Genomic DNA, 13,035 nt, shown 5'->3' on the forward strand with positions numbered 1-13,035 from the left:
AGAAATTCATTTCTCCGCCTCCTCCGCAGCTGTGCTCCGATCCTCCCTGTGCGAGAGAATCGGAGCACAGACGCATGACACTCGGCTCCTGCTCTGCTGCGAGCAGGAGCCGAGGGTCATTAGCATATCGCATCGGATGTGATACGCCAGTGTGACGCCGGCCTAACAGGAGAAAATGGACCATACAATTTGTTGTGCTATTTCTCCTGAGTATGCCGATACCCCATATGTGGGGGGAAATCTACTGTTTGGGCTCACGGCAGGGCTCAGAAGGGAAGGAGCGTCATTTGACTTTTTGAATGTAAAATTTGCTGGAATAATTAGCGAATACCATGTCGCGTTTGGAGAGCCCCTGATGTGCCTAAACAGAGGAAACCCACAACAAGTGACCCCACTTTGGAAACGAAACCCCTTAGAGAACTTATCTAGATGTGTATTGAGCACCTTGAACCCACAGGTGCTTTACAGAAGTTTATAACGTTAAGCTGTGAAAATTAAAACAAACCAAAACATATTTCCAGAAAAAAAAACTTTTTTTAGCTCTAATTTTGTATTTTCACAAAGGTAACAGGAGAAAATGGACCCCAAAATTTGTTGTGCAATTTCACCGATAGCCCAAGTAGTCGAAAACTACTTTTGGAGGCACAGTGCAAAACTCAGAAGGGTTAGTCTGCGTTCACAACTGCAAAATTTATGACTGATGTCAGGGTAATTATAATGCAGTAAATAGTAATAACGGTCCTAGGAGCGCTGGAAATGAGACCAAAACAAGGATTTTAGTGTTGAACCACAACGCGTTTCAACGGTTAAACCGTCTTCATCAGGTGGAAGTTCCTAGGACCGTTATTACTATTTACTGCATTTTGTATCCTCTTAGGGTGGTTTCACACTTGCGTTTTTGTCTGCAGCGTTTTTTTAAAAAAAAACGCATGCATTTTTTTCCTATATTTAACATTGAAAACGCATGCGTTTTTGTTTGTACGCATTTGGTCGCGTTTTGCAACGCATGCGTTTTTTTACTGCATGCGTTCATTTTCAGAAATGCAACTTGTAGTATTTTTTAGAGGCGTTTTTTGGAACAAAAAAAACGCATGCGTTTTCATGCGTTTTTTTGGGTCAAAAAATACATTGGAGTCAATGGGGACGCATGTGTTTTTTTGTGCATGCGTTTTTATATTAAAAAACCAGAAAACACACTGATATGCCACCCCCCCAACATAAAGGTGATAAAGGGATCCTAACCCTACCCCTAACCCTACCCCTAACCATAACCCTATGGGATCCTAACCCTAACCCTACCCCTAACCCTAACCCTAAGGGATCCTAACCATAACCCTACCCCTAACCCTACCCCTAACCCTACCCCTAACCCTAAGGGATCCTAACCATAACCCTACCCCTAACCCTACCCCTAACCCTACCCCTAATCCCTTTAGGGTTAGGGGTAGGGTTAGGGGTAGGGTTAGGATCCCTTAGGGTTAGAGGTAGGGTTAGGGTTAGGGGTAGGGTTAGGGTTAGGATCCCTTTAGGGTTAGGGTTAGCGGTAGGGTTAGGGTTAGGATCCCTTTAGGGTTAGGGTTAGGGTTATGATCCCTACCCCTAACCCTAACTATTTCTGTTTATAGTGGGTTTTTTACTTTATTTTGATTATTGGCAGCTGTCACACATTTCTCAGCATGCGTTTAAAAAACGAAAATGCATGAAAAAACGCATGTAAATGCGTCAAAACGCCGCTTTTTTCACCACATGCAAAAATGCATGCGTCAAAAAAACGCAGCGTTTGCACGCGTTTACATGCGTTTTTTCACCATGCTTTTTTTGCGTTTTTACCACAAAAACGCACCCAAAAAAACGCAAATGTGAAACCAGCCTTAGAAGGTTAACGGCTGGAGCTGCGGTGGACCTTTTGCTTTAAATTTTAACTGTGACCCTCACAGCGCTCCCTAGTGACCGCTTTCTTTTCCCTTGATTTTCAGGGTAATTATAATGGCACCTTTAATTATTATGGGGTAGGTTAGGGTTTCGGTAAGGGTATATGTCCACGATCAGGATGGCCGGCGGTTTCGTCGGAGCGGCAAACCCGCTCTGTGATAAGCTCCACCCCCTGTTCATAGCACACATCCGGGATCATCGCACCCCACCATGGGGCCCTGTGTCATACCTTGCGTCGCCGCAGAGTCGCCGCAAGGTATACGGACATGCTGCGATCTTAAAAGACGCGCCGCATGTCCGGAGTCGCAGGGCAGCCGCGTGCGTGTTACCACGCATAGTGGAGACGGGATTTCATTAAATCCCCTCCACTATGCTGTAACATCTGGACGCTGCGTGTTTGACGCTGCGGCTCTATGCAGCGTCAAACACGCAGCGTTTCCTGCACGTGGAAACATACCCTTAGTGTATGTTTTAAGAACTGGAAAAAAAAAAGTTTTGCACGAGGAGCTTTTTTTTTTCAAAACCTGACAGCCTTCCTGTCTTCCTGCTGCCCAGATAATGTCTTTTGGTACATAAAACTGTGTTTTCTATTTATTTACATACCAAGTCTAGTTGGTGTTCCTAGAAATGTTTAAAAAATGTCTTTAACATAAACAGTCAGAAACACTACAAAAAAAGAAAGTGCACATGACAGTACACTACATGTTTGATGGAAGATTGGTGAAAATAAACCCATCGTAAACTAAAATATTCATATTTAATGCAACCCCATCAAAAATTGTAATATTCATATAATGCATTACACAAAAACACCATATTATCACATAGCCAAGCATAAATTTTGCAACTTTTTAAATCTAGGTCTGTATACTTATTATGTCGCTAATCTACAATGCCGACATGACAATGCTGATACTTTAAACCGACAATATGACACTACACAGCATTACATCAGAAGGGAACATTAGCAAATCCATATCTCTTACCGTACCGAAAAATAGAAATCCGAATCCTCTGAAAAGCTCAGACATGAGGTGAGATCTTTGAGTGTGTTCTTCAATGCAAGCTTCACTGCTAAAATAGCCAATTGTAAAGAAAGGATTTTTTCCTCCATTTTGTGCGCAGAATATATGTCCAAAGTATGCTTCTGATTCCGATTCTCATAGATATTTCCTATTTTATGTATTCTACCCCAGTGCTTATCCAGATTAGCCTGGGACAGAGCATGTAGGGAAGTGGCCTTGCACAAACGTTCTATTGCGAGTTCTAAGTAAAGCAGGATTACTTAGGATTACTTGCTTGACGTTGACCATATGGCAATTTAAAATTATTTGTAGACACGCTGTGCGTCATCACCTTTAACATGTTCAAGTAACTTAGTCAGATATATTTGCACAGTGTTTGTATATATACTCAGGGAAGATTCATCTGGTCTTAAAAATAGCTTCCATGGCTGATATATAGTAATTTGCGAAAGTATTTACCCCCCTGGCTTTTTACCCATTTTGTCACTTTACAACTTGTGTTTAAATATTTTGTAATCAGATTTGCGTGATACATCAGCACTAAATAATCTAAGTGAAGTGAGAAAAATCTGGAATCAAGTATTGTAAAAATTTCCATGTGCATATGAATTCACCCCTTTTGCTATGAAGCCCTAAGGGTATGTGCACACGCTGCAGATTTTGCTGCGGATCCGCAGCATTTCCACAGCTGCAGATTCGCAGCAGTTTCCCATGCATTTACAGTACCATGTAAAGCAATGGGAAATGAAATCCGCAGTGCACATGCTGCGGAAAAAAACGTGCGGAAACGCAGCAGTTTATTTTCTGCAGCATGTCAATTCTTTCTGCGGATTCCGCTGCGGGTTTGCCCTTGCTCCAATAGAAATCTGCAGGTGAAAACCCGCAGAGGAAACTGCAAAAGAAACCGCGGTAAATCCGCAGTAAAAACCGCAGCGGATTTTCACTGTGGATTTTGCAAATCCGCTGTGGAAAATTCCACAATGGAATCCGCAGCTTGTGCACTTAGCCTAAAAATTTCTGCAGCAAGCAATTCCCCTTAATCACATACTTAGTGAAAGGAAGCCCACCTGTGTGCAATCTAAGTATCACCGGTCTGTCAGTATATACACACCTCTAGGCCGGAGTCACACTACTGTTGAATACGGACGAGTGCTATGCGATTAAAATAAATAAAATAAAAAGCAAAAATAAAAAAATCGCATTGCACTCGGACCAGTATTCATCTATGGGGCAGCTCACTTCACCGTATTTTTTGGTGTTGCCGTTTTCAGTGTGCGAGTGAAATCTCAGTATGTTGCGATTGTCACCGACACTTGGCCAAGTCTCGGCTCACTCGCCCCCATACAAGCCTATGGTTGCGAGTGAGACAGCGCACATCACTTGGATATCATCCAAGAGAGGTGCGATATACGCTGACCCCGGCAATGGAGGAGATGGAGAAATTCATTTCTCCAACTCCTCCGCAGCTGTGCTCCGATCTGCTCTGTGCAAGACGCTCGGAGCACAGACTCATGGCACTCGGCTCCGGCTCTCAGCAGAGCAGGAGCCGAGGGTCATTAGCATATCGCATCCGACGCCACACGCTAGTGTGACTCCAGCCTCACTGAAAGGCCACAGAGGCAGCAACACCATTAAAGCAAGAGACACCACTAACCTAACACCACCATGAAGACCAAGGAGATCCCGAAACAAGTCAGGCACAAAGTTGTTGAGAAGCACAAGTCAGGGTTGGGTTATTAAAAAACAAACAAACTGATGAACCCCATGAAAATGCTTTAAAGTGTGGTATAAATCTGGAGAGAGGGGGTGAGAAAAGTTAGCCTGTATGCTCTAATCTGCAGCGAAAATTGTTCATAAAGTATTTTGCAAGCAGTTCTATGGCTAAGCATGGAAGGAGGATCATTTATCCACTTTCTTGCCATTACTGTGGGAGATGTCCATTTTAGCTTTGTCATGGTTTTCAGAATCCAAGCCAAATCAGGCATCCCATGTAAATGAATAGGGGTTCCACAACTACATTCACTTGCCATTATTGGCATGACAAAGCCAAGGCTTAGTCCCATTAAAAGACAATGGGGCTCATACTCATATGGTTCTGTAGCAGTTAAAATGGCACACGTTGCGGATTCGTGTGCGTATTTTTCCGAACAGATTCCGAAAATTCCTGGGATTTACCACGGCTTTTGTGCGGATTTCACCTGCGTTTTTACACCTGCGGATTCCAATTATGGAGCAGGTGTGAAATGGAATTTTCCACAGCATGTGCACTGCAGATTTGGTTTTCCATAGGTTTACATGGTACTGTAAACTGCATGGAAAACTGCTGCGAATCCACAATCTGATATGTAAAATTATTCAATGTGCTATAAACAAACCATAAAATGTGGAACATTGTAACTTAGAAAAAATTATGCAAATAGCAAAAAAAAAAAAAACTGACTGGTTTGTTATGTCAGTCATGCAGCATTTATAGCATTTGGAGAAAGCATTGCAGATCTTACAATAACAAGTTCTAATTCGAATAATCAAATAGTAGACATTGTATTAAATGCGAAGTGGCAAATTTAATGATACAGCAGACAATCTGATCTAAGTCTATATCATAATGAAGAAGGGTGCAGTTTTGATACAGGGTTTCGGACAGTTTTTAAAATCAATGCGATGTGCACACCTTGAGTAAATGGGATGCAGAGTTTTCTGCGTCTCTTGGCAGGAAAAATGCAGCTGCAAAAACGCACATTTTTCCTGTGTTTCTGGCTGTGCTTTTGACTGATTTGAGTGAGAGATGCAGGGCAAAAACACACGGAGAATTGACAAGAAGCAGATTATTTTCTGCATCAAATCTGCAAGACACAAATAAGCAATGTGTGCACGACACTTCAGGTTTCTCATTCACTTTGCTGGCATCAAGATTGCTTCAGGTTAGGCCGGCATCACACTAGCGAGTTTTACGGACGTATGAGAGGAGCAAAAACTACGCATTGCACACGGACCAATGATTTTCTATGGGGCAGCTCCTATCTGCCGTATATTTCTCAGCCGTATTTTACAGCTGTAGAAAATCGCAGCATGCTTCGTTTGTCAGCATATTGCGCAAAAAATCCGCCAATGAAAGTCTATGGGGGCGAGAAAAATACGGACTACACACGGACCAACAGTGTGACTTGCGAGAAATACGCCAGACATCTTCAGGTGCCAGGAAATGTGCCAAGCCCTCAATCAGGAAGCTCAGACATGCTAATTAGCTGAAAAAGCCAGACAGACATTCCAGAAGTCTGGCACTCGCCTCTGCGGAGTTGCAAGCAGCATTGCAAACCTCATAAATGTGGATATGCTCCTGGTCCTGGTCCAGGAAAGGCCCGAGATTTGGGACCAACGGGATGCCAATTATGCCAACCAGGCAAGGAAAGTGGCTGCTTGGAGGAGAATTTGTTGAATCCTTTTCCCAAATTATGACCAGCGGCCACGTGAGGGACAGAGGCAACTAAGTAAGTACATTCCTGATTATCAACTATTTCATATTACAAACTGCAGTAAGTACAATATTTGCTCACAGTTATATTTATGTTTGCCTGATTTGGAATGTATATTGCAGCATTTCTGTAATGGTGCAGGACATGATAAAGGGGTTACGTACAGCATTTATAGATGCATGTTTTAGCACTGCAGTGTGCTGCCTTATTTATTTGACTGTATACGAATTGGTGACTCTAGGTTCAGCACCTGTTCACACTTGATCTATGTTTGGATGTGACGGTCAGTTTTTTAAAATTTGTATTCACTAGTCTTTTGACCGAGCACTCCGCCTCTTAGCCACAGGTGTTTTAATCGCAGCAGGTCCATTACCCCTCCATAGTGAGAGAGAGAGAAATTTAGTCTAAGAAGAGGTTTCACAGGTACCCATTCAGATGAAAACGTTTATTCTCAGCGAGGAAAGAAATGTGTAGGACCTGGTATACGAGAGATGCCCTAATGTGGCTACCAGGTACACATGAATTGGCCAATGTATGCGCTAAACGCTCTCATTTTTTCATATTTCTCATGCAGTAATGCAGTTCAACTTTCATGTTCCATGTTTGCATGTTTTAGCGCTACAGTGTGCTGCCTTATTTATTTGACTGTGTGATTTGAATGTGGCTACCAGGTACACAAGAATTAGCATTTATAGATGTTGCTTACAGTTAGAAAATTGACAATGACAGACTGGTCTAGAGGGACAGAACCCTGCTTTTGTGTACTTACATTCTATGGTGTCCCCCTTTTATGGGATTGTGGTATTTGTGTGTGTTTATTTTGCTAATTGCAGATATTAAGTTAGAAATGCTGCTTACAATAGGGCCTAGTTAAATCTGTGAAATCACTGACACCATGTGTTACCAATGTGTACAATGTCCTTAGACATTATTTTCTTCTCTGTCATTACAGTGGAAGATGTTATGAGACGTTGGAGAAGCATTCGGGACCAGTACCGAAGAGAAAGGCAGCAGCAGTCCAGGAGCGGCTCATCTGCTCCTGCCAAACGCAAATACATTTATTTTGACCGACTGTCCTTTCTGGATCCCAGTATGGATCTCAGACCGTAATTACAAACCACACGTCACAATACTAATATGTTAGGAATGGGCATTGATGATTGTAATTTTTTTATTTTTGAAATATTTTTCAAATTATAGAACTCAATCCAACCTCTCTGAGAGGGAGACTGGTTCAGATTCAGAGGCACTCATAGATCCTGTTGTTGAAGGAGAAGAGTTGGCTGGACCATCTGCGGCTCCTTCTAGGATTCTCCCTCCAAATCCATCTTCGGATGCCCCTCAGCTTTCTCATCCACCTGGTCCTGATGTTGCAGCACCAGCCACAGATGCCCCAGCTTCAGTGATGCCCGAGGATACTGGACACAGCAGCAGCCCAACTGTTCCTCTTGAGGCCTCACCACAGCCTGCTGTGACCTCACACCGTGGCCGCAGAAGGAGAGAGCTTAGTGCAAGCAGAAGAAATGTGGACACTGGTGTCTTACATTATTTGGCCAGGGTTATTCAGGATGAGGGTGAGGAGTCATTTGCACGTAGCCTGGCCCGGTATCTCTGCCCCATTCCCCGAGAGGTGAGGCTACGTGTGAGAGGGTGCATGCAGATCCTTCTTGATGCATGCACACCCCCAAATGACCCTATCAATTTGTTTGAGTGCATTGAGAGTTGGCAGGTGTCACCATCTAACCTCTTGTGTATGCCAAGAAATCAACCAGTGCATGCTCAAGAGGAATCTGCAGCACCTCCTCCACGTGGGCCTATACCTCAACCCTATCCCCAACAGAACCCACCAATGTCAACTAATTACCCAATGGCATCCTTATACCAACCTTACCAATATGGGCACTTGTCTAGACCCAGTGTTGGAGGCTGGTCCCAACCTGGGTTTGGACGACATGGTCATATTGGTGGGGGTTGTGACACACATGACTTATATTATCGTCATGATGCCCATAGTATGAACCCTTATGGCCAGTACTCAAGTGGTCAATCTGAGCAGGGCCGGATTTTGGGGCAGGTCCAACAGTGAGCACAACAACAGGGTGAAGGGCAATTGGGCCACAAAAGGCCACAAGACCAGCAACCTGAACTGCCGCCATCACCTCCACCAACATATCAATCTCTAAAAAAGGGTTTTTTGTTGTTGCAAATTGTGTGTGAAATACACACAATTTGATAATCTGCTGTGATAGCAATGTGTTTCTTTGTTTATTGTTTTTTTTCTGGCAAAGTTTTATTGGCCACAAAAGACTTATGCTGGCAATATGTTTAATGAAAGTATAAAATTGGCTAAACCAATCATTTATAAAAAATATTTTGCAAGCCAAATTCTTTGTGTTTCTCAAATCATTATGACATCATAGCCAACCATTATGTTCATATAAAGCTAAAAATTAAGTCAAATCAATACATATAGTTCAGTAAATCAATGTAGAATTTTATATATATATAGTATAGGAATAAAGAAAACAATTGCAACTGAGATACAGCATAATCCTGCCAGGGAGTAGCACCCTGAGGAGAAACAAAATAATTTGTGTAAATATCCCTCACTTATAAGGTACCATCACACATATCGATATCGTTAACGATATCGTTGCTTTTTGTGACGTAGCAACGATATTGTTAACGAAATAGTTATGCGTGACAGCGACCAACGATCAGGCCCCTGCTGGGAGATCGTTGGTCGCTGGGGAAAGTCCAGGACTTTATTTCGTCGCTGGATCTCCCACTGACATCACTGAATCGGCGTGTGTGATGCCGATTCAGCGATGTCTTCACTGGTAACCAGGGTAAACATCGGGTTACTAAGCGCAGGGCCGCGCTTAGTAACCCGAAGTTTACCCTGGTTACCATTGTAAATGTAAAAAAAAAAAAACACTACATACTTACATTCCGGTGTCCGGTCACGTCCCTCACCTTCAGCTTCCCGCACTGACTGTGAGTGCCGGCCGGCCGTAAAGCAGAGCACAGCGGTGACGTCACCGCGGTGCTTTACGGCCGGCGCTCAGTCAGTGCGGGAAGCTGAAGGCGAGGGACGTGACCAGACACTGGAATGTAAGTATGTAGTGTTTTTTTTTTACATTTACAATGGTAACCAGGGTAAACGTCGGGTTACTAAGCGCGGCCCTGCGCTTAGTAACCCGATGTTTACCCTGGTTACCCGGGGACTTCGGGATCGTTGGTCGCTGGAGAGCTGTCTGTGTGACAGCTCTCCAGCGACCAAACAGCGACGCTGCAGCGATCGGCATTGTTGTCTAGATCGCTGCAGCGTCGCTTAATGTGACGGTACCTTCAGGCCAGAAAGGGGACGCCGCAGAGGAGGGCAATGTGGTGTAGGACACTATCAGCTGAGGAGCAATCATGATGTCGCATAAAATTGTGTAAAACAACACACGCTTTTATTACTTTGTTAACATTAGCCCACTCAGCTGAATGGCAGACTGGAGGACACGCCAATTGGCACACAGAATCCCGAAAGCACACTCCACCATTCGCCGTGCCCTGGAAAGCCTCAAATTAAACACCCGCCACCGGTGGTCCTGGTTGCGCCGGGGATAAGGCCTCATCACATGCCACCGTCAATTGGAAGGCCTCATCTCCCACAAGAACATATGGCACGGCTTCAGCATTGGAGCCTGGGAGTTGTCGTGGTGGTGGGAGGTCAAACTGATTTTCACGTAGCCGCCGACCCATAATGGGCGAATTGAAGACCCTAGAGTCTCCAGTTCGCCCACAGGCCCCAATATCTACAATTCGATATTACGCACCCTGATATGTTTCCCATCCAGGGCTCTGATGCAGTGAGGGAATTGGCAAGTGACATTAAATCCACGGGCTGTTTTGACCTGATCATCCATTTTTGGCTCAGGCATGACAAGTTCGTGGAGTTTTGACCATATTTCCATACATGTTGCACGCACAGTGCCAGAAATAGTGGATCGTTCGATGAGAAACTCCAGATGTAGTCCGCCATAGGACAATTTAGTTGACAGGAAGCTGAAAGTACAGACCAAATAAGATTAGCTAAGTAAAATTAAAAAAAATAAAAAATAGAGTAAAAAAAAACATTATAAATGTAAAAAGGCACGAAAAACAGTGTAACTTGCTAAATCTTTATGGAGCTGCTAAGAAACAACATAAAAAAGAAAACATCATCAACATATAGTATGTGAGGATGGTGAATACATACCGTAAAGTAAGGAGAAGACACTCTGCGGATATGCATTTTCGCATCCTGGTGTCCTGAAATGTTAGTCCTGGACGTACTGTCTCCAACAAGATGTCAAAGGTTGGTATTGACATTCGACAGTAAAGATAAAATTTGTCAGGATGTGCCCGCAGAGCTCTATACAGCCTCTGAAAATGTCCTCTACTGACGCGTTGTCTCAAAAGTGGATGCACCCACATTCTTCTCCTCCTTCGCGGATCTACTATCATGGGGTATGGCTGGCCAAAGCGACGAGACAACACCCGCTGAGTTGTGGTGAAATGCAGCTCAGAAATGGTGCCAACATAACAACAATACACCAACAGATGCACACCCACAAAATGGCCAGATGGGAGTGTGCCACCTGTTGCAGAGGCTTTAAATAGGGCTGGTGATGATGATTTCAATAAAATTCAGTCCTGAAAACTGTTAAATGTCAATTTTGTAAAGTTGCGAGAAAATAACGCATTACGGATGTCATACGGATTACATACGCAGAAGTACATGCGCAAAATACGCTGACACACCCTGCCTACGGATGACATACGGATCACTATTTTGGGAACATTTCTGCGTATTACGCCTGTAAAATACGGACCGTATTTCCCTACGCTGAGTGTGACACCACCCTTATTTTCAAATCTGCATTACAAAAATGTACCAAATCTGGAACGTGTTCACAAACCCCAAAACTGTTTAGTAACATAAGGAAAAATATATATTAAGGGTATGTGCACACCTTGCAGATTTGCCAGTGGAATTTTCTGTGCAGATTCTGCATCTCTTGGCAGAAAACGCAGGTAAAAATCCACACGGATTTGATGCATTTTTTTGTGTTTTTTTCATGTGTATTTGTATGTGTTTTTGTAAGCCAAAGAAAGATCTATTATTTAACAAAAAAAAAGAATTGTGATGTCATTTCTTGTCCAACCTCTTCATTTACAAACTCTATTGAAGAATAATGTTTACACACACAGATAGATAGATCTATAGATAGATGATAGATAATACTGTAGATCATCTATCGATATATCTCCATCTATAGATCTATCGATATATCTATAGATCTATCATCTATTGATATATCTATCTATCTATAGATAGGACAGATAATACCAAGCACAGATAATACCAAGCTCAATGTTTAGTAATAAACATACTAAGATGGTACATAGAAAGTTAAATAAAGACATCTGCCGATGTGACAGCTCTCCATGGGAGATCGTTGTGGGACACTTAAATGGATTACACAGGAACAGGGAGTATACTGTTGCTTTATTATTTGTATTTTTGTTACAGGTAATCGAGGACGTAGGAGGACTAGGTGATTGGTTAGTATCTGTACTGTATATGTTTTTTTTTTGTTTTGTTTTATTAACACACACAGTAGCCGGATGATGGGACTACTGCTGTCCCATCATAGGCTAGCTGTCACATCATAGGCTAGCTGTCACTGTGGCAGGCATAGCCGGATGGGACTAGTAGACCATGTCATGATATGTACTTTTGCCCTGTCCTGTATTTTGTATAATATGTCATGATGTGATGCGACTTCTCTTTCGTTGTATTTACTGCACATTTTGCAATGTCATGGGGTGTATGTAACTAACCTGTCTCCTTCCCCAATACTTGCAGCCCTGAGCTATAATGTAATTAAGCTTTGTCCACACCACTAGGGAAGGAATAGCCATTCTTCCTCACAGCAGGTGGCTAGCCAAATACACAAACTTCTAGACTAAGCGGAGCCGACCAGTCTAGAATCTTCTGGTGGACCCAACCATTGAATAGAAGGTGTGGCCCCTACCCCCTTCATGGGCTGATCCCAGGAACTCAGACAATCCATTCTTATTTTTAAGATCAGATGTGAGTTGATCCTTAACACTAGAAGTCCCAGAGACTGGTCATTTGACATTTCTACCTTTGAAACCCAGACAAGGGTCAAATGACCTAAAGGATTTTATCTATAGCTTATCTTATCTCTATTCACTGTCTTTTGTTCTATAATTAAGGCCATTACTGTTGCACCACAGGAGGTTGTTTGCTGTTTTCCATCCAGTTTACCCATGTAGTTTCAAGTTTCAAGTTACTTCTGTTCAGTTTATTGTATTTGATAATATAAAGACTATACATATTGTATTTAGTTTAGTATTATTTGTGCAAAAAAGCGCTGAAACAATTAATCATTTTTTATATATTTTAAATAGAGAATTAGAAATTTTAGAGCAAGGTACAGCTGTGAGTAATGACCAGAAGCATTTGTGTCTAAGGCTATGTGCACACTTTGCGGATTCCACTGTGGATTTTTCCGCAGCGGAATTCCAAAATCCGCAGTGAAAAC

General features: G+C 42.8%; 1 protein-coding gene across 5 annotated transcripts in view; it reads right to left on the reverse strand.

Moving 5' to 3' along the window:
- TIAM2 (TIAM Rac1 associated GEF 2) overlaps window positions 1–13,035 on the reverse strand; it is an 810,124-nt gene that overhangs the window by 102,588 nt on the left and 694,501 nt on the right. Inside the window, exon 2 of one of the 5 annotated variants that reach the window (XM_069769405.1) lies at window positions 10,258–10,486. The exons of the other annotated variants lie outside the window; for them this stretch is intronic. Within the exon in view, the coding sequence (XP_069625506.1) occupies window positions 10,258–10,395 (138 nt within the window). The 5' untranslated portion in view covers window positions 10,396–10,486. The remainder of the gene's footprint in view (window positions 1–10,257; window positions 10,487–13,035) is intronic. 5 annotated transcript variants of the gene reach the window in all.

Source organism: Ranitomeya imitator, chromosome 5 (genome assembly GCF_032444005.1).
Source record: "Ranitomeya imitator isolate aRanImi1 chromosome 5, aRanImi1.pri, whole genome shotgun sequence".
Classification (NCBI taxonomy): Eukaryota; Metazoa; Chordata; class Amphibia; order Anura; family Dendrobatidae; genus Ranitomeya; species Ranitomeya imitator.